At 42.1% G+C, this 20439-nt stretch overlaps 2 protein-coding genes across 3 annotated transcripts; one reads left to right on the top strand and one right to left on the bottom strand.

Annotated features, from left to right (window-relative positions):
- Positions 1 to 82: 82 nt before the first annotated feature.
- Positions 83 to 6076, top strand: si:ch73-54f23.4 (zinc-binding protein A33). 2 transcript variants are annotated; one of them, XM_063878362.1, is made up of 6 exons: positions 83 to 294; positions 532 to 627; positions 1019 to 1252; positions 1949 to 1971; positions 2148 to 2263; positions 2911 to 6076. In XM_063878362.1, the coding sequence occupies exons 1-6, from the start codon at positions 229 to 231 to the stop codon at positions 3462 to 3464; spliced, it is 1089 nt and encodes a 362-aa protein (XP_063734432.1). In that variant the 5' UTR covers positions 83 to 228; the 3' UTR covers positions 3465 to 6076. The 2 variants fall into 2 exon arrangements, with proteins under 2 accessions (XP_063734432.1, XP_063734433.1); XM_063878363.1 differs by having other exon boundaries at positions 162 to 294; positions 994 to 1252.
- Positions 4500 to 19932, bottom strand: si:dkeyp-77h1.4 (protein piccolo). The gene is made up of 11 exons (XM_063878289.1): positions 19741 to 19932; positions 15193 to 15258; positions 14838 to 14858; positions 14455 to 14730; positions 12219 to 12339; positions 11770 to 11945; positions 11371 to 11513; positions 10586 to 10733; positions 10236 to 10414; positions 9366 to 9458; positions 4500 to 8701 (listed from the first exon to the last, which is right to left on the bottom strand). Exons 2-11 carry the CDS (start codon positions 15236 to 15238, stop codon positions 7853 to 7855), a joined length of 2052 nt encoding a protein of 683 aa, XP_063734359.1. The 5' UTR covers positions 15239 to 15258; positions 19741 to 19932; the 3' UTR covers positions 4500 to 7852.
- Between the last annotated feature and the right edge of the window lie 507 nt (positions 19933 to 20439).

The following is a 20439-nucleotide window of genomic DNA, read 5'->3' as shown; positions in this document are numbered from 1 at the left end:
GTGTGTGTGTGTGTGTGTGTGTGTGTGTGTGTGTGTGTCTGTGTGTGTGTGTGTGTGTGTGTGTGTGTGTGTGTGTGTGTGTGTGTGTTTCCCCCCCTCTTTCTTCTACTCCCTCTCCCTCTCTGAATTGTTTTGTCCTCTAATTTGTCCCTCCCTCTCACTCAGTCTACCTCCAATATTGCACTTTGCTCAATAGATTTCTGCTTTGTCCAATTTGCAGTTACTGGAATGAACCAAAAGCACAACAAAGGCACCAACAACAACTGCAGTAAAAGTCTTCTCTGTGATCAAAAGGTAAGCGCCATGTTTTATGTTTTTCACCAGCTGCTGGACATATAACAGGTGACAGGGAAACATTGTCCAACATAATGTGACTGTGACATTTGAAAGATCATATTCCACAGGCTTTGTCTGCAGGATATTAAGTTAATAACTTTTCTGTTTCACGTGTACTTGTTCTCCAATTCTTTGTCTGTGTGTGTGTGTGTGTGTGTGTGTGTGTGTGTGTGTGTGTGTGTGTGTGTGTTACAGGAAAAGCTTATCCAGGCTATAAAAAGAATCAAGCGCGAGGTTGATGAATGCAGGGACGCAGAGAGGGTGACATACATAGAGGCATCGGGAGTAGAGGTATAGTTGCTGCTTTATTAACCCACATGTTTTACTAAAATACTCTCTTTGTAAGCAGTTAAAGAAGTTTAACTAACACTACATTCATATCTATGGAGGAGGATTAGAGCCGCATGTGAAAGCATTTTTTTAAATGACTAAAAGTGAGAAAAAAAATCTGAATTCTGAGAAAAAATTATTGTGGTTTTTTTTCAGAAAATCTCAGAAATGTGACTTTGATCACAGAACAAAAAACACCATATCCCTTTTGGCCAGATCTAAAAAAAAATGTGGCCCTAATCCTCCTCCGTGCATCCTGTATATTCTTTACTGTTAAAACAAATCAAAGATTAACCATATCATCCCATTAATTTTATTCACACACAGCCTGACTTTACTCCCCGTCTCTCAGAACTGTTTTGATGTCCTCGAACGAGAAATCAGATCCGAGTTTCAGAACCTCCATCGTTTCCTGGACGAGGAGGAATGCATGGATCTGGAGCGTCTTCAGAGGGAGAGACAGAAACAAGTGAAGCAGCTGAAGGAGAGGGAGAAGAAAATAGCAGCGCAAGCGAGAGACCTGGAGACAGCGATCTCTGTGCTCAACAAAAAACTGACCGAGGAGGACCATCCGAAACTGCTCAAAGTGAGGAAGAGATTAGCATGAAGAGATGTGGCTTATTATGAGCTAGAATATACTATGTTTGGACTGAGGGTGAGGTAATATAAGATAGAGGTGTAAAATAGTTTGGACTCCCTCCATATGACACACATGGGGTCAGCCAGGGTCACTGTAAGCATTCCCCTTGTCCTCCAACAAACTATACTTGCCACTCGTGACTTGTCGAAATAACTGTCTATAAATGCTCCTTCTCTTTGAGCTGCTGGGAAACAATGTGACTGTGCAGGTTCACATCAAGAGCTGCTGCTGAGCGACCCTGTTAGCTGTTCTGCCCCTCTTCCTCTGCACTCATTCGAGTAATTATAGACATTGATTGGCTAAACGGATGACTTTCAAAATCAATTTCTCATTTAAAAGTGAAAGGGCGAAATGAAGTTGAAGCATGAGTCAGCAAATAGGAGCGGGCAGCAGTCTGGATGAGGTCACAGCTTGGAGTTCAAACATAATCAATTACATTTTATCTATAAAGCCCAAGTTCAGAATAATACACATTTGTCTCAAGGGGTGAACAAGAAAAAATTGCACCCAAAACATGACAAAAACTGACTGACGTGCAATAGTTGTTGTGTATGGATTATGACAGATAATAAAATTACAACAAATAATAAAAGCGCTGTATTATTTCCACTAATTCTCCTTGAAATGTTTCTCTCATTGCAGGAAATTCAAGATCTCATAAAAAGGCAGGTTTTCTGTTTCCCCCATGACTCATTAATCTTCTGTGCGCGCATGCTGGGCATTTCCTCTCATTCCTGCACATCAATCCATCTCCATAACCCTCAAACTGTGGTGTGTCTACCCGATCGATGTTCTACCATTCATCAACCCGTCTTCCCCTCTTCCCACTTTGCCCTAACAGGTCTCAGGTCAGCTTCATTCCTCCAGCGGAGGTGGACACTGAGGTGCGCTTCGGCCAGTTTGTGGGGCCCATACAGTACCGGATATGGAAGCACATGAAAAGCTGCCTCTACCCAAGTATGTTCACACATGTTTACCATCTATTAGTGTATTTAAACATATTTAACCCTTAAACTTTATAATTATCTCTCCTAAATAACCTTTAAAGTTATGCTTTTTGGGGTTTCCTCATTCCTGTAGTGTGTTATATAGGTTTTTGTGCATGTAAATGATCTGCAAAGGCTAAAACCCAAAGCCCCTCCAGAAGGTTTTTCTCCCACACACTCCCCCCCCCTGAAAAGATCCATCGAACTTCTTTGTTTACTTCAGTAACATAGTGACATCACTGTGGAACACTCACGCTTTCATTGGCTAGCGCTCCCACACATTGTACGTGATAGGCTAAGGGGCGGGACATCTCTGAGCTGTTGACCAATCACAACAGAGCCGGCCAGCTAACCAATCAGAGCAGACTGGGCTCTGGTTTCAGACAGAGGGTGAAAAGAGGTGCTGCAGCACAGGCAGTATGAGAAACATAAAGAGCTTTTTGAACATTAAAGCATGGAGACATGTCAGGAGAGACAGTAAATACAAATGTGAAACCTGATGGATCCACACCTTCCTTGTGTCCTAGTAGTCTCCTCAGTAATTGCCATTATGTAATTTGATTCAACACATGCAAAGAACAGGAACATTCACCTTACTTTATTTCTATTCGCCTACAGATATCACATCAATGACCTTTGACCCGGACACAGCCCACCCTAATCTGTCCCTGTCCAAGTCGTGCACCTCAGTGTGGTTTGAGGAGGATAAAGACACCAAGGATTGCCAGCCTAACCCACAGCGGTTCCACTATTACTTCTCTGTGTTCGGCCACCAGAGCTTCACCACGGGACGGCACTACTGGGAGGTGGAGGTGGGACGTAAGACAGCGTGGAGGTTGGGCGTGGCGCGAGCTGACATCTCTCGAGGGGAGATGGATGCTACAGGAACCTCCAGCGGCATCTGGACCCTGGCCATGAAGGGCGGAGCTGTCGTCGCCTGCACCGACCCCGAGCCCACCAAGGTCAACGTGTCCCTCCGCCTCGTCCGCATTGGTTTGTTCTTAGACTGTGAAAAGGAGGAGGTGTCTTTCTATAACGCTGTTACCATGGCGCCAATTTACACCTTCTCCATGGGGAACGTCGATGTTGCCCTGTTCCCCTTCTTCAACCCGTGTGACGCAGATGAGGGGAGGAACCTGGCGGCCATTAAGATATTCAACCCTTCCTTATGATCAGAGACACAAATGGTTTTGGTGTGTCTCACACATTTTTCATTTAATGTTAGTAAAACTATATATCTTTGGAGACAAGATAACTCAGTGGCAAATATTTATAAAGTATTAACTAATGGTTAGTAGGAATCATATTTCAGACCATAATGCCAAACAATTTCATCTTATAGGAAAACATTTTCTTTTTTTTGTGACTTTTTTCAGTAATTTTAACAACAAACTGAATAATTGATTGAGAAAAAAGATGAATTCAACCTTAATTCTGTCACATTTTTCACTTATTTTCTGACATTTTACTGACAAAAGGAAACACTGATTGAGAAAATAACAATCTAGTATTTATCTCTATGATATCTAATTGTACACTGTGAAAACCACTTACTTAAAAACTGTTCCAAATAGAAACTGTTTCTTTTACAGTGAATTTACAGCGAAACATTGTGCTTCAAATGAAGGTTGTCATCTGCTGCTGGCCTTTACCTCCCGGGTCCATAGCAAGTGTGAACAGCATTATGATGTCACCTCTGGCCTGGTTATAAATATCTCTGTGGTGCCTGCTTAGCTATGATGTGTGCTGGCGGGGGTATTGAAGCTGGTATAAGTGGCACGTGGGGCCTGAAGGGTGAGAAAGTGGCGCGTGACACTCCGATGGCTTGACATTGAGTGAGACGACTCCTTGACAGGGTGAGAGCCGGGAAACAAAGACAAGAGGACAGCGGAGATGTCATAATCGCTTGTTTATTCTTAGTATTCCTTTAGACATGAAATAAAGAAACAAAAAATATTTTCTTTACAAAACATCTGTGTGTGAAGTGTTGTGCAAAAAGGGAGTACAGAGAGATGTCACACCACACATACACACGCACGCACACACACACCAAGGCCAGAACAGCAGAAGTAAACAGAGAAGATCAGGGCAGAGACGACTCACATGTGCAAGGAGTGCAGAAGTGGTAGTAAAGCTAGTGGTTTCTTCTATTAGTGGTGGTGAGTAAAACACCAGGATCTCTAACCACCCACCAGCCTGAGCCTTCTTTGATATGCTGGTTAACTAAAGGCTTGGGCTCTTACATCCCTAAACCCTCTGACTGGAGTGGCTTGGCATTACAATCACTGACAATATACTGTACAGTAGCGGTGGTGCACGGAAATGCTTTTACATAAGTCTCTCGTCGAATGCTTACCACAACCAAACCCCATTGGTCACCCACAAACAGCTTTCTCATTCCTCTGATCACTCACAAACTCCTCTCTGAGCCACAGACTTGAATAATGATATTGAAAACACCACTCACTTACAAAAGGAGCGCGATCAGCATTCAATATGCTACTTATGCTAACCTGGAAAACCATAGCCACTTTCATTTATGCATTATACCTCCAAATCATATCACAGGCCGGTAACTTTGTTCAGTCGGGTGTGCAAACCTACGTCTCAAGAGAAAGGTGCCATTAGGAGTGTCGGCAAATGACAAGAGGCACTAAACAAAGACAAGAGTCACTCAAACATCTCAAAGTTACAATATCTTTTACAATATTCTGTGGCTTTACACACATTCACACTGAAACACAGCACTGGTTTTCTTCACGTTGCGGGACGACTTAAGCAGGCACATGAATACCTCACTCGACGACACACGGAGAAGCTCAAATAAAGTACAGTCGGGTCATTCTGTACACACTGGCTATGCATAGATCCAAAAATCACTCATTCACACATGTGCATACGTAAACACACCGAAATCCCAAACACACGATGATGGCAACATTGAAACGTCACTCCTGTGGAGACACACACACACAATTTAGGACGATAAAAGCCTGTTTTTCATGTCGTGGGCATGCTGCAGCTGTAAGTGACGTAGGTTAAACATTTTAATACAACATGTAAATACTGTGAAGGATGCTGCGAGTATTGTCAGGTTGGCAATAACAGCAGATCTAAAAAGATCGAATATACTCTCGATGGATTTTTACAATATTTGGTTCTTAAATTAGTTCAAGATGTTAGTGAATATTAGTGTGTATAGCATATAGTTCTGTGAGCGTATATATTTTATATTCTGGATTTAAGTTGAGTGAGAAATGTTAAATTCTTCTTTATTATTCAGTATAATACAACAACCATTTTATACACTAGAGACATTCAGCCTGTAGGGGGTTAAACCGGCATACACATGCAATATTTACAAGGCTGGAATGTGTGTGTGTGTGTGTGTGTGTGTGTGTGTGTGTGTGTGTGTTTGTATGTGTGTGTGTGTGTGTGTGTAAAGACAATTGATAGTATTGCCAGTATAGGTGTGTGTGTTTCTTTTACAGATCCAGGCTAGAACTGAGGCATATCCAGCGTTTGTGTAAAACTTATTTTAGTAAATTGAACATCGAGGCCTCTTGATTTTGATCATATTTGTTGATCTTAGTATCAAATCTGACATCTAACCCTACCTCTTCAAAAGGTTCTTTAAAATGCTGACGTTACGCCTGATATTAATTGAACTGTAAGAAAAAACTGTAATCCAGGAGAGCTACCAAGAAATGTTCCCAAATTTCACTAATTGATTTTCATGGCTGTCATTTTGTGCTTAATTAAAAAACTTTTTGTCCTGGAAAAACTGTCCTTGGGTTTTCCATTGCTTGGTTAAAATATGAGGCAGAGACATGCATTTTGTAACACTAGAATGTATCTGCACAGCTCTCTCTACCATACAGGAGGTTGGTCTGTGTTAAACAGCCACATAAATGATGCTGTGGCTTCGATAAGAAGATGCTAGGGCATAAATGCTACCAAATTTCAGAGCGCCAAAGAAACAGGAACTACTCTAAGTCACTTTCAACACAACTAAATAGTTCAGAGGAAATATCTAGTTGGAAAGGAAGAATAAGAATAAGTTGTAATTCTAATCTGTGTACTTAAAGGGACAGCTCACCCCAAAATGCTTTAACTTCAGGTAGTATTTATCAATGTAGATTGTAAAAAAACTCATCAGCAATATCTCTTTCCAGATAATGAAGATAATCCACACACCTTGTTACGATCAGTTTATATAGAAACTGCTTCATTTCTACCAAATCACACCCACTCACGTGCAGAAGAAGGCGTCCATGAGCAGACTCACACTTCCCTTTGTGGCAGGTGTTCTTTAGTAGAAAGAAACTAAGAGAGAGACATTGCTGTCAAGGTTTTTAATTGTATTTTTGGCACACCCGTGCACCACACGCCCATTATACTGAAGAGAAGGGCAGACATCTCTATGGCAGGTACCTCCAACACTTGGCAACACAAACCAAAACGATCTAGATTAATGAACAGCACCACAGGTCACAGAGCAAGTTTGTTCTTGGGTGATCTGTCCCTTTAAGTGAGTCATGCTCAGCAAAGGAAAGGAGAATTAAAAAAAGAAGGGTAAGGGTCAGGGGAAATTACTTAATTAGTATACTTAGTGAGGAAGGGAAGGTTAATAAAAAGAAACAAGGTAGAACGTGGTAACTTTTTGACCTCACAAGAGGATGCTTTCAGTGTTTCACCTTTGGAAAGCACAGCGGGAACACGGTGGTCCTATTAAGTTGCTGCTGGAATGAGCTTGCTATTAAACTGAGGGAATAATGGGATTTTTATAGAGCCGCGGGGAACTCCAGATCAAAGGCAGTAAAGTGGTTGATCCGGACTTTGGGGATCAGTCTGCAAAACACATTTTAATCAGCGGAGGAATCCACCGGGAGAATCTCCATCTCAGAGGCTATGAATAGTAGAGTTAGTATTTTTAGTTTGGTGAAGTTACGCAAAGCTAATTGTTTTCCTATATGTGATGATGTATTGCAGATGGTTCGGAGGCCAGAGTTTCTGCTACAGTATGTACAGCGTGGCATATTTGCAAGTCTGAGTGGCTGTAAGTTTCATGCATTTTATCCACATGCTGATAAAGGAACAAGCATTTTAGATTGGAAACAGTTAGGTCTGACAATATACTGAATTGCAGTATATTTGAGTTTGAATGTAATGTTGTAAACCTCTCTGGATTTCGCATTATGTTAGAAAAAACCTCATGTGGAGTTTTATATGTAAACTCTTCAAAGGAATTAATATGCAGTCTGACAGTTTTACTATAAAGTTACCAAAAAGTTGAATCAAAACTTAGATTTTTAACAATCAACAAGCCACACGTGTTACTGTATACGTTGTTATGAATCAAACAGTCGCAAAGGCTATGTGTTAGTTTGTGAGTGAGATACCGTTATCAAAGTAATACTGTGTTCAGGCGTTAGACGTGTGAGAACGCTCCGGTTTCAGTGGTTTCTTCATTATTTGGTAGGGGGTGTTTGATTGTCTACAGTGGTGGTAGGTTGAGAATATCTGTGGGGCTTCCCTTGGCGTTTTGCAGGGGCAGTTCTCAGGTGGTGGTGGTGGTTTGATCCTCAGCCGCGGCGCCGTCTTTGCTGGCCTCCGTTGCGGGACCGGTAGATTTCGGCTCCACTTCCGGGGTTTTCGGGGGTTTTGGAGCCTCGATGATATCGACGTGATCCGGGCTGGGTTTGGAGTCTGGCTCGGGCGTACCGTTGGTGATGGGTTCTGGTGTGGTGGGCTTAGATGGCTCAGGGGTGGGAGTCAGGGCTTTACTCTCAGGGGTTGGAGTCAGGGCTTTACTCTCAGGGGTGGGAGTCAGGGCTTTACTCTCAGGGGTGGGAGTCAGGGCTTTACTCTCAGGGGTTGGAGTCAGGGCTTTACTCTCAGGGGTTGGAGAGGGGGCTTTCGGAGCAGGTGATTTAGGCTCTGGGCTAGGGGTGGGTGCAGGCTTTGGATCAGCTGGACTCAGACTAGCCTTGGGCTCGGGGGTCGAGGCCGGGCTGAGTTTAACATCTGCAGGTTTGGGCACGTCTAGCTTTACCTCCACTGGTGGATCCGGGGTTCTCATGGGCTCGGGGGTTTTCGTGGGCTCGGGGGTTTTCGTTGGCTCGGGTGTAGGGGGGGCTTTAGTTTCAGCCACTGGACTTGATTTTATTTCTATAGCAGGAGGAGTGCTCGGCTTGGACTCGGCAACAGCAGCAGCGGCAGCAGCAGCAGCGGCAGCAGCGGGCGGTGGGCTTGGTTGGGTTTCAGAGACGCTTACAGCCACAGAGTCGAGGTTTTGATCGGCGGCGTCAGTGTCAGTGTCCAGAGGGAGGGCGGTGTTAAAGCCGACGCCAGAGTCACTGGTGTCGAGGTTACCGATCCCGACCTCTTTAGAGGAAACCTCCAGACCCTGAGATATACAGACAACAAGGTAAGGCAGGATCGCGCCTTTCCACAACAAGGCACTTCTTCAAAAGGCTTTACAGAATCAGAGGTAATCAGACTCAAAGGGATATCAATTGATTCATAAATAAAATGGAAGGTTTTAATAAGAGGAGAAATAATTGAAACAGGTCCCATCTCAGCTACAGTGCAGTGCAAGAAATAGTCCGAAATTAAATGTAATTATAGGAAAGAGGCAAACAGAAACTTTATAAGGAGTTGTTTAAAAGAACGGAGATTTGGAGCACATCTCAGATCTTCTGGGAGTTCGCTCCAGATACTGCCGACTCATTTTATTGAGTCAGGACGGTAAGCAGGCCAGTCCCAGAAGAGCGGAGAGGTTTTGGACGGTTCATAACATAGCAGCATATCAAAAAATCTATTTGGGCTCTAAACCATTCAATGTTTCAACCAACAGGAGTATATTTAAAAAATGAACTCTTCAGAGGAAGCCACTGCAAAGATCTGAGACCTGGACTGATGCGATCCGCTCTGGTGATGTTAGTGAGGACTAGCAGTAGCGTTCGGAATAAGCAGCGGCCGTCTGAACGCAGGAAATGGTATAACAATTGAGACATTATTAAAACCTTTCAAAGACTCAGATTTAAGAGAGAAATAATGAGTATCCTTACTTTGATATCCACCTCAGTGCTCTGGGATTTCTCTGTGTTGTCGGCCTGGGAGTGCTTTGACTCCTCACTGAGTTTAGTGATGTTCTTGACCACCTGAGAAAATACACAGAGACAAAGAGCAGTCATTTAATCAGATACAGGTGGTGCAAAGTATATTGAGTCAGGTACTGTATTATTTATACTGTGCTTGAGTATTACCTTTTTCTGTTTCTACTACATTATTTACTTTTTACTCCAAAACATGTATTTAAAGATTCAGATTAAAATGAATTCCGTAAAAAAAAATCGTCAAATAATTAATCATCATTTATTAAAAGTAAAGATTAAATATGATTAATATTGTAGTGAATTTAAAAAGCAATGTTTATAGTTTAAGAAAATAAACTAAATTAAAGTGAAACACACTAATGCTTTAATCATTTTATTTAAAAGACTCAAATATTTCTGCAATTCTAGAAGGGTCTGTTGTGCAGAATATATACTTATATTTTTGGTACTTTTATTTATTTGTCTATTCCACACATTGAATAGTTATTTCCAAACAAAACATGTACACTTTACACAGATCTAATAATGTATTTTGTAGCCCATGTGTGAAGGAGCAGGGAGAAAAAGAAATCATATTTTACCGGCCCCTTCTTAAAAAATATAACAAAAATGAAATAGCAATAAAAAAAAGTCAAATGAAACCCACTTTTTTATCCACTCAAAAAGCAAAATACGTCCTCTTTAACAAAACTTTGATTGCACAACTTTTACTTGTTCCGGAATATATTTTATACTGTGGTCCTGCTTCTTTAGTTTCTTAAAAGGTTAGTAGTTCGTCCCCCCCTGCAGGATAATCATCATCATCCTCATCGTGCCTCTCACCTGTCTGAAGGCCTCTCCCTCGTCCTCCCCTGATTTCTGGGCGATCTTCTCCAGGGCCGCTCCCCTCTGCGCCCTCTTCTTCACTTTGATCAGGCAGGACAGCAGACACACCAGCAGAAGGAAAGCCAACAGGCCCAACAGGGCAATGATGGCCACATACAGCGACTCCAGCCTGTAGGCTGCACGGAGGCATGGTGGGGAAAGGGAATCGGGGGGAAATATGTGGAAGAGCCAATAATACATCTGACATTTCATTGATAAATTCCAGTTTTTAGCCACAAAACATTCATCCTTTAGCAGCTAAACCAATATAAACATCTAGCGTGATTCAGCCGCATCCCCATCCTTACGTTGTAGTCCCAGGTGGGTGGTGGACACAGTGAAGCCCAGTATGTCTGTCACTGTGAACTGGCCCACATCAGAAGCCTTCACCTGATCCAGATATACCCAGGAACCATCGATAGAGAGACGGTCATCAAAACCCAGCTCTGTTTGGGCCTAGAAGAGACACATTTATACATTTACTAAGAAGAAACCTGAACAGGAAAGATCCAAATGTCATTAATGAATGATGCAACAGTTAAACACAATCATTAAAGTTTACAAAAGACTAAAACTTCGAAGTTAACTTGATATACACTAAAAAATGGATGAATCACACTGGATTAAATGTCTATTACCAGCGTTTGTCGGGCATAAAATGGGCTGCAAATTATTAAATGTTTCACGGGTTATAAATAAATAGAAATATTGGCCTACAATAGACAAATTGTGGGACTTAACTGTCATTTAAAGACTATAAGGTACACACAGTTTCCCACAGGATTATTTGTCTTAGGTAAAAAAATCAATTTAGTTAATCATGTTAGCCTAAACAATACAAATCACATCCAATATATTGACTTAGCTGTTGAAATAGTGCCTATGGTGTTAATCCCTGACCTTTTTTCATAAAATGTACTAATTTCTCAAATAGAAAAGGGATTTCTGTTGTAAATAACATGCAACCTACAGCCAGATTGACTCTGGTATGTTAGTACTTTAAAAGCTAAAGCCATTTTCCATCCCTGATGTTAAATACAGGGACAACAGTAATCACAACAACAGTGGGACTAAATAAAAAGGCTCCGGTTACACTTGTAAATTCTGCCTTGTCGAGCAGCAGATGGTGGATGTGGTCGTAGTCGGGGGTGTAGTAGAGTTGCACCAAGGAGCTGTTGAGTATCAGGTTGATCTTCAGAGTTTTACCGTGTTGCAGTTTCACAAAGTTCTGATGCTCTGCGACACAGAGGAGAGGAGAGAAGGGAGGGTGTACGATAAGTACATCGCAGCGCTGTTCACATGAATCATCTAAAATGCATTCCAGTCCATTAACGTTAGGGTCTTTAAAAAGCCATTATGGCAGGCAGGAGGAGCATAATGATGAAAAAACAACAACAGCAACAACAACAACAACATCCTGATGGAAGGAGGGGACCAGGTCAAGCATGGGAGAAAAAACAGATATACGATCAGTCTTCATTTGCACTTTTACCTTTGACATTGAGACACACTTTCCTTTGGATAGCACCTTCAGCATCCCTGACAGTGTAGCTGCCTTCGTCTGCACCGGTGACAGCGCTGAGCGTGGCGTGGCGCTCGTTGACGCTGATTCGCCCCTGGTATCCGTCCCTGGACATCCCTGTGCTAGTCAGCAGCATCAGAGCAGGTCTGCAGGAGGAGAAAGTCAGGGAGGAGGAACTTTCCTTAAACTTTCTCATTTAAGGCTATGGAGAGAGCTTTGGGATTTTAGCCTTTGCAGACCATTTACATGCACAAAAACCTATATAACACACTACTGTAAAGGGAAGACCCCAAAGGGCGTAATAGGGCCCCTTTAAGTATTTTGTATGGCATGCATATCATGGTAGGAAAATGTAATTAGAGATTAAGTTTGGGTTTAAGTATCTATATATAATATAAAGTGTGTTTTGCTGACTCTACCTGGATGTCTGGTTGGCCTCCACAGCACTGGGCCTGTACTCCAGGGTGATGGGAGGAGTCACCCCCGACAGAGGAATATTGTAGTTTTCTCCATATTTAATGATCAGCTCGTTGGAGCAATCTAGAAAGTACAAAAAGGGGGGTTCAGAGTGTGTTCTTGAATAGAAAGAAGCAACAAGGGTATTTATTTTTAAAAAAGGGAGTAAATTGCCTGACTTTAGTAGAAAAGAGTGAAAAATGAGAGACAGTTTATTGGCTTTGAGTAAAGTAAACATAGCGATTGTTTGCCTCTGCTAACCAGTCAAGTTGTAGTTTATGTGTCCTTAAAAAATGTCATCACTCATTGTTTTATACTTCTAAAAACCTGTGTATAATTGTGTTATTTAGTGTTTGAATTTTTGAGTTATAGCCCAGTAATTATAGTGACCTTGACCTTGTGAATTTCAAAACAAAATCGTATCACTTCATCCTTTTTGGGTGGATGTTTGTGCCAAATAAAATAAAATGTCCCTCAGTAAGTTACAGCTGTACACATCTACAACAAGAAACCATAACGCCTCCAGCCATGGCTGTCGCAGAGCCATAAAATGATAGAGATAGAGGACAGATAGGGGTGAAGGAGTGAGGGGAAGAGAGGAAGGGAGGGGGAATGGCCTGACAGATGTGGCAGAAAGGGGGGACAGATTGCAGAGAAAAGAGCGCTGATCCAAAAATATCAAGGCAGCTGAAATGAAAGGGTAGGGATGCAAACCAAACAGAGGGAACGGCAGCGAAGACAAGATAAAGAGAGGGAAACAGCGGGGAGGAGAGGAGACAGGAGTGGGCTGGTGGTTAGAGAGCTGCATAATTACTGCCTGGCAGCTCCTCACACTTTCAGAGCACACACACACACACACACCTCTTCCTCAACTCACAACACATTACACCCTCCATATGGCACATCTTGCGCACACTGCTACGCTACAGTTGCATCAACCACGCTGGATAACTGCCTCCCTCTCTCGTGTGTGTGTGTGTGTGTCTAATCCCATCAGAGTCACAGACCAGAGTCAACACTGCTGCAACTTGTAACACTCGGAGGACAAACACGATGTGTAACTGAGAGGTTTATTTAGCTGCTGCCTGCACGATTAAAGCAGGGGAAGTGAGAGCGCCAACACTACCACCATCACTGACTCCAGATCTGATATCAGACCCTTTACTAAACCCAAAGACCCATTTCTACTTAAAGGACAATTAAGGGTAACATAGGAAAGAGTAAACAGACAACATAGAACACATTTTTGACAATAAAAGTACCAAGAACTCATTGTTAAAACATGATGTGAGAGTCCAGCATTTAGAGGGCGTTGAGTTACTATCAGCAGCATTTAACTCTGATGATGAAAGTAAAAGTATTCAATGCAGAAAAATGCTCCTTTTCAGTGTTATATAAACACATATAATATAATTGGGATAATAAACTGAAGCAGTGTTTTGCAGAGGCTTATCATAACACTAACAATACATTTATAAGTTAATGTGGAGTCATGTTTCAGGTACCAGTTTGTTTTGTACATATTATACTTGATCAGAGTATTTCCCCCTCAAAATAAAACTGCTTTATTTCTACTTTGCAACATTTTCAGCAAAGAAAAACTGTATTACCCAAATGGAAAAATGCTGGGAAAGGTTAATCATAATGGATGTTGAAGCCCAATTCAAAACAAAGGATTGACTGTGAAGGGGGACAGAGTTGAAAGCACTTCAAGGCATACTGTAGTTTGTCAAGTTAAAACACTGATCTTTTTTCTATGATTTATTATAATGTTAATAGCTGTGATCTGTTATGTATTCAAATTGTCAATTTGTTAAGCCCACTGAGACAAATGTGTTTTGTGATATTAACAAATACACAGATCTGGAGACCACTGCAGCATGATCAGTTTTTCTGGTTTATTATTTATATATCTTTATTGCATTCTATAAACTACTGACAATTTTTCTCTGTGTTGGAATTCAACACACACTGGAATGGCTGCCATACATGTAGAGATACATATTTAAGAACAATTTGGAGTGGTCTCTGGATTTTTTCCAGAGCTGTATATAAATAAACTTTGATTTGATTTAATATTATTTTTTCAGATTTAAATAAGAATTTTAAACTCAAGTTTGGCCTATTTAATGCAACAGGCAGTTGATGCTATGCTTCATCCCCGTTCATAATGTATAACACACTCTTGGCCTCCAGTACCTCGGACAATGAGCGTAGTGCGTTGGATGTCCTCCTGCGCCACCAGGGTCTTCACGGTGTACACGCCCTCGTCTCCCTCTCCGACGTTGTCTATCACCAGGTGGCTGAGGTGGCTGTTGAGTTTGGCCCGACTGCTGACCACATTGCCATTTGTCATCAGGGTCACTTCCCCAGACCTCGGAGACGAGCGGTTCCTAAACGTGACCTCCACTTTTAGAGAGGGCAGCGAGATGTGGCAGTCCTCCCCGTAGAACAGGGTCTTGAAGTCCTCTACCACTGGATGGGACGAAGGAGATGTGAGTGGTGACAAACAAGCAACAGGGCAACAAAAAACTCCTGGTTTATAATGGATGAGAGGGATGCACTGGTACAAAAAGTCTTACCTTTTACTGGGGCAGAAAGAGCTGTAAACAGAGATATAGAAACACAAATCAAAAGATATACGAGTAATATAAAGACTATAAAACATCAGTTGTGAAATATAGTTCTGCCCGGATTTGAAATTTTTATATCATATTCTTTGTATTACTCAACATTTTGTCTACAATGTTCCAGCACCATCAAACTGTCCTTAAATACCAAATCAAACAATGTTTCCTGAGCAAATGATTATATAATTATACCACAGTGTGGTAGTAGGATGACCTGACGATTGAACCCTGACAGTGGTGCAAGAAACATTCTCCATCTTTCTGGATCACTGTAGAGGGAACAGCTTCAGATACTTAATGAACATACCTGTGGTGAGCAGGACGCTTAATGCGATCACACAGACTGCCGCCATCCTGGCTGATTGTTTTGTACCTAGGAGGAAAACGTGTAGAGCATGAATACATAGAAAGAAAGTAATAGGCAAGGTCATGAAAGAAGCTTCATAATTGTGCAGATATATTCAGTATTTCTCTGTCCTCTTTTCTATATTCTGGATCAAGGACAGGTAGATATTGCTCTTAATGGTTGCCTGTTCACATATGAACAGGTGTGTGACTTGGATGATATGATGACTGGAGCATCCACTGAGGCACGTACAATGAACTGCACACTCACCTAGAAACTGAAAGCATCTTTTTACTCAGAGTGTCTGATTTTCTCTTCAGTAGAATTTACAAGTTTGTCTGAAAATAATTATAATCTTTTGGCTCATATCATACCTTCAGCTCAGCCCCAAATCGATTCAATTGAATTGGATCTTGGTTGATCTGTGCAGCATATATTTCATCAATAGAAACGTGTCAGCAGCCAATACAAAAACAATCGCTATTCTGAAGTGCTCCCTAATCCAGGAGTGTCACCGGCAGCAATGTACGGTTTCAATTGTTCCTCGCAGTATAAACCTCTAACAACTAAAATGTATTTTGCAGCATGAAAACACACTGCTGCTCAAAGGGGTCTTCAAACACACATCATTTCCACATCATTGTTTCCAGAAGCGGGTTTCTGAGAAGAATCCAGATTGATTGCAGCACTGAGAGGGATATTGATGATGTGACTACTCTTCTGCGCTGAGACATCAGAGGCAACACATCTAAAGAAACTTTCCTGTGGTTTTCATTTTAAAAGCCCAGGATGGGAGCAGGAGCAGACCCCTGCAGTGCACAGAGAAGGTGCAGCAGATTGCTTGAAGCCAAGGTTATCCAAGTCTATGCCACAAAAGTGACAGTATCATGAAAAAAGCACATGTAACCTCATAATCATTTTGAGTGCTTAATTATTCACATAAAGCAGTTTAATGTTGCATAACGTTGAGGTCAGCTTTGTCTTCCCTTCTGTCTTTCTTTCATCTCATCCTGTATATGTTGTTTAAAGTGGATTAAGGGATTCCATTAGGCTATCGAATCACACAGAACATCTAAAAAAGAAACTCCCCGAAGAGACAATCTACGGATAATCTTGCAGTCACTGTAAATTCAATTTATCTGCCATTGCCTGGAGGTTGTTATTGAGGTTTACATATTAAAAAAACAGCCCGTGGTGCAAGCTTTGTTGAGAAAACTAATGAGAGTATCGTTTAAACTAGATAGCATACGTGAACTCAATTTAAACCAGAGTCATGAGTGGATTTATGTGGTTAAGAGCCCAATCCATAGACTGATATATGGCTAAAGTAACAGGCATAAATGTCTTAAAGAGACCTCTCTCTTTTAAGTGGATGTGCATTTTAGAAGGCCAGCTGGCTTTGAATCACTGTCAAGGATTGTGTATTGATTATATGCTTGATTTTAAAAAGGCAGAATAATTCATGAATCTCCAGATAATTCAAATTTTCTCAACCCCGTCGAGGTCTGAAGGATAACTTGTTCCAGGAAGTGTCCAAGACGGGAAGAGCTACAGAGAAAACACATTTCCTACACGACGCTATGGCATCGAATCGTGATGAATTGCAACACTGAGGGGATTATGATGAGGTGAAGTGCCTTCTGCTACACTGAGGCAACACATCAAGAGAGTTTCTGCCAAAAAAGACATTTTGCTGCGGTTTTCATTTACAAAGCCCAGGAGGGGACCGGGAGGAACACCTGCAGTGCTCACAGTCACACTTTGCAGCAGCTAATAAACATGCACCCAGGATTAAAGTGTCATTGTAACACAGCAGACATCACAAGACACCCTATTCCCGGAGGAAATGACAAAGCATTAGGTCATCTTGACAATGTGTATAGGTGTATATGGGCACTTCCTGTATGTCCGCCTCTTTGGATTTGAGGAATCTAATCAACCACAGCAGAGAGGCTGTTTTCTTTTATAGTTAAATGGAGAAATGAACATTTTACTGCATCCTCACCTGACCTTTAAAGTTGCTGAATGTCTCATAGAGCCCTCTGCCATCTGCACACCCCAGTAGGCCCAAATCCCAAAAGCCCACTGATGTTTTTTTTGTATGATAAAATAACAATGCTGCGTCACACAGAACCGTGTCTCTTGGCAAACACACCATTCCTCTCCTTTGTCATACATATAGATCAAATTACACTGTCATTTTATTCCTGCACTTCTCATTGTTTCTGGGTTCTTTGAGCTGTTTTCTCCGGGGGTTGACACCTCATCTCAGGCCACTGCATCATGCACTGATTGCAACTTCCAACTAAAAGCCAGGCTGTTGACCCTTGTTTCCCTCAGCATTTAATTAACACGGAAATCTCAGATGCAGGTTGTCTCTGAAGAGAGCCTAGTCCATCTGTTTGTCACAGCAGTGGGCCTCGTGGAGTCACCGCAGTCAATCTGGTGTTTCCACATGAGATCTGTGAAGCAAAATAAGTTAAAATCCTCTCCTTCTCTCTGGGAGATTTTGAGCATTTGAGGCCACAGCTAAAAGGGGTCGACTCGCTGAGCATAAACATGCAAGAACACATGCAATAAACTATATTGTGAGCATAACGCACACTGCCCTCTGGGCCGTAAAGCATGGACAAATATGCCATCTGCTGTCTTTCCCTGACTCTCCCTCCCTTCTCTCTTTCTTTCCTCTTTTCTTCCATTTTGTCACCATTCTCACATCTTAAAGTGTTATTTTACCAACATCCCGACCCTGTTCAAGCCTCCTTGTCATCTTCTGCTGCCTCTCTGAACTTTATATGCCTCTGTTTGACAGCTACGTGTCATCCCTCCCGTTTCCCCCAACATTTTGTCTTCTCAGTGATTTCTGTCAACCCCGAAACCCTGGGCTGCCGATCTCAGGGCTTCTCTCTCATTTCCCCTTTTCTCTCTGGATCTCTGTCTCTCTTTTATCATGTCTCTTTCATCCTCTCCTCCTCCTTATCTTATATAATCCAAGCCCGTGCATCCCACTCTGAAATCAAAGCCTGTGTCTGTGTTCCTTCTAACTCCAAACTCCCTGCTAACTGGAGGGACAGGCAGGTCTTTGTCCGCAGGGTTTTAAAGAGGCGGAAATGCCTTCAATGACTGCAGATGTGGGGACCTTACAAAGCCACCTCTGTGTCTTTACCCCTTCATCATTTCTCTTTCGTTTTCACCTTACTCTTTGCACAAGTGATGAGGAGAAATGGCTCTACATGGGGTCCCTCTGACAGCGAGGAGGCAGGCTGAAAAACAAACTTACTAACACTCTGATGCACATACTGTACCCTCCTCTCAGAGTGCAAGGCATTTATAAATCATGAGGCATCCAAAAGCAGAGAAAAAGAATTGCTGCGTCAAAAGGAACAAGTGAAAATGGCTGAATGTTTACTTCAGGGGCACAGATGCATTCGGGGCTTTCCCTTGGTGAAATGAGAGGCTTTCAAAATTCAAAAACTACTTGTACTCTGATTATCCCAAATGTCAAAACTAGTACTCTTTGCATCACTACAAGCCATATAATGTTTCATGATGATGCAGGGAAAAGAGACTGAAACAACTACACACAATCGAGATCATATCATTTCTGTAGTTTATCTGGTTGAGGAAGCCTGCTAAAAACCTGTTTTTATCCAAGCTATGGCTGCAGTGAACTGAAGGAAAAGACAGGTCTCCACCATATTGCTTGCACCTGTCAGATCCATTAAAATCAGGGGACATGATGAGGGTGGAGCTGTGTACAGTATTGACAAACACACACGGACAAGAGCAGGGAAGATGCAGAATTGATTAAAGGTAAGAAAAAAAACGAGTATAATACAGCCATGGCTCTGCTGTGTCTCGGCCTTCATGCAGCTCTGGTCACAGTGTGTGAGCAGCACCCTGCAGGCGGAGGAAACAGCCTCAGGCTGGAGCATCCTCACATAATGGATGCTACTAAAGTGTTAACTGTACAGAAAATGTCACCTATTAGACCAAAAGGCTTCCATATGAAGAGAAAGCAGTCACCGAGATAATGAGTCTATAAAATATAATATAAAGCCTTTTTTCCCTAAAATGACAATAAAAATAAGGCTAGCAGTTTTTTTATGTTTCCAATTAAGGTGCACTAATGACCAAGTTAATGTTACCTGCTTCAATTTAAGATGTTAACATAGGCAATGAAACCCATTTGACATCATCCAACAAAATAAACCTGCATTATATTAGAATCCAACCAGGAGGCTGGGAAATCAATTAAATAAATCTAAAATTATCCAATGATGGCGAAGCCGGCTCCGACCGCATGAACATGTTCTCACACCTTTCCCTCAGTGACAGTTTAATGTGTGTTGGGTGATAAAGCTGGCATCTTCATGTCTGATCAGTCACCTCCGGGCCGGGATAGCCGATAAGCGCATCAACCAAAAAGCTGCAGAATTTAACCCTTCGTGCACCGGTCACATTTCGCCCTCGCATCACATGCATGTTAGGAAAAGAGAAACCCCTCACCTTGGCGGTAGAGTCCCGGTCCGTCGCGGTGTGCAGAGACGCGTTCAGAGGAGGAAACGTGAGTGAACGGTGCCGGTTTTCTCCCTCGTCGTCTCCCTCTCTTCCAACCTCGCCCCCCTCAAGAGCAGCACTTCACGACTCCGGCTCAACATTTGGAAGGTGTTCAGAATATGTCGGGCTCTGCTCACTCGGAGACACTCGACTGGTGTCGGGAATCACCGGACAGACTCGGTCCTTTCTGAGAGACACCTCTGGGGGGTTGGGGGGTTTAATGAGATGTTTCACCGGCAAGCCGCAGAAGATGCTGCTGATTCAGCACATATCTAAGTGTCCTTAAACAGATTAAGCTCACACATTATGTCTAAAGTGGATGGTAATGAGTTTAGAAAAGGCGTGTTTGATGCATTGCTTCCAATCGCATCATTTGATTCTCCACATTTTCCATAAAATAAAAGCATGTTATTGCTTCATTGGCTTGAGTAAAAGTCAAAGTAAATTAAGTGGATTTATCCAATAAGGTACAGGAAAAAAGGAATAATCAAATGTGCATATTTCCATTTCAATTTTTCTACATCTGATCTTCCAATAAGAGTAATTCAGAATATTTAAAAGGTCATCTGCCAACAACTCAAACAAAAGGGGCTCTTGAAGAACAGGAAATGGTTAAGAGGAGCAAATCTGAGCCCCAGTAATCCCTAA

The sequence above is a fragment of the Eleginops maclovinus genome, chromosome 3, assembly GCF_036324505.1.
Source record: "Eleginops maclovinus isolate JMC-PN-2008 ecotype Puerto Natales chromosome 3, JC_Emac_rtc_rv5, whole genome shotgun sequence".
Taxonomy (NCBI): Eukaryota; Metazoa; Chordata; class Actinopteri; order Perciformes; family Eleginopidae; genus Eleginops; species Eleginops maclovinus.
This window is presented reverse-complemented; position numbering and strand designations above follow the sequence as displayed.

Excerpts from the sequence above, each read along its gene's own strand:
- si:dkeyp-77h1.4 (XM_063878289.1), bottom strand. The coding sequence starts at position 15,238 with ATGGCGGCAGTCTGTGTGATCGCATTAAGCGTCCTGCTCACCACAG. Across the intron at positions 14,731-14,837 it reads TCTTTCTGCCCCAGTAAAAG|TGGTAGAGGACTTCAAGACC; the intron begins GTAAGACTTTTT and ends CGTCCCATCCAG. Across the intron at positions 10,415-10,585 it reads CACCCACCTGGGACTACAAC|CCTACAGGCTGGAGTCGCTG; the intron begins GTAAGGATGGGG and ends GCCTCCGTGCAG.
- si:ch73-54f23.4 (XM_063878362.1), top strand. The coding sequence starts at position 229 with ATGAACCAAAAGCACAACAAAGGCACCAACAACAACTGCAGTAAAAGT. Across the intron at positions 628-1,018 it reads TAGAGGCATCGGGAGTAGAG|AACTGTTTTGATGTCCTCGA; the intron begins GTATAGTTGCTG and ends CCCGTCTCTCAG. Across the intron at positions 1,972-2,147 it reads ATTCAAGATCTCATAAAAAG|GTCTCAGGTCAGCTTCATTC; the intron begins GCAGGTTTTCTG and ends TTGCCCTAACAG.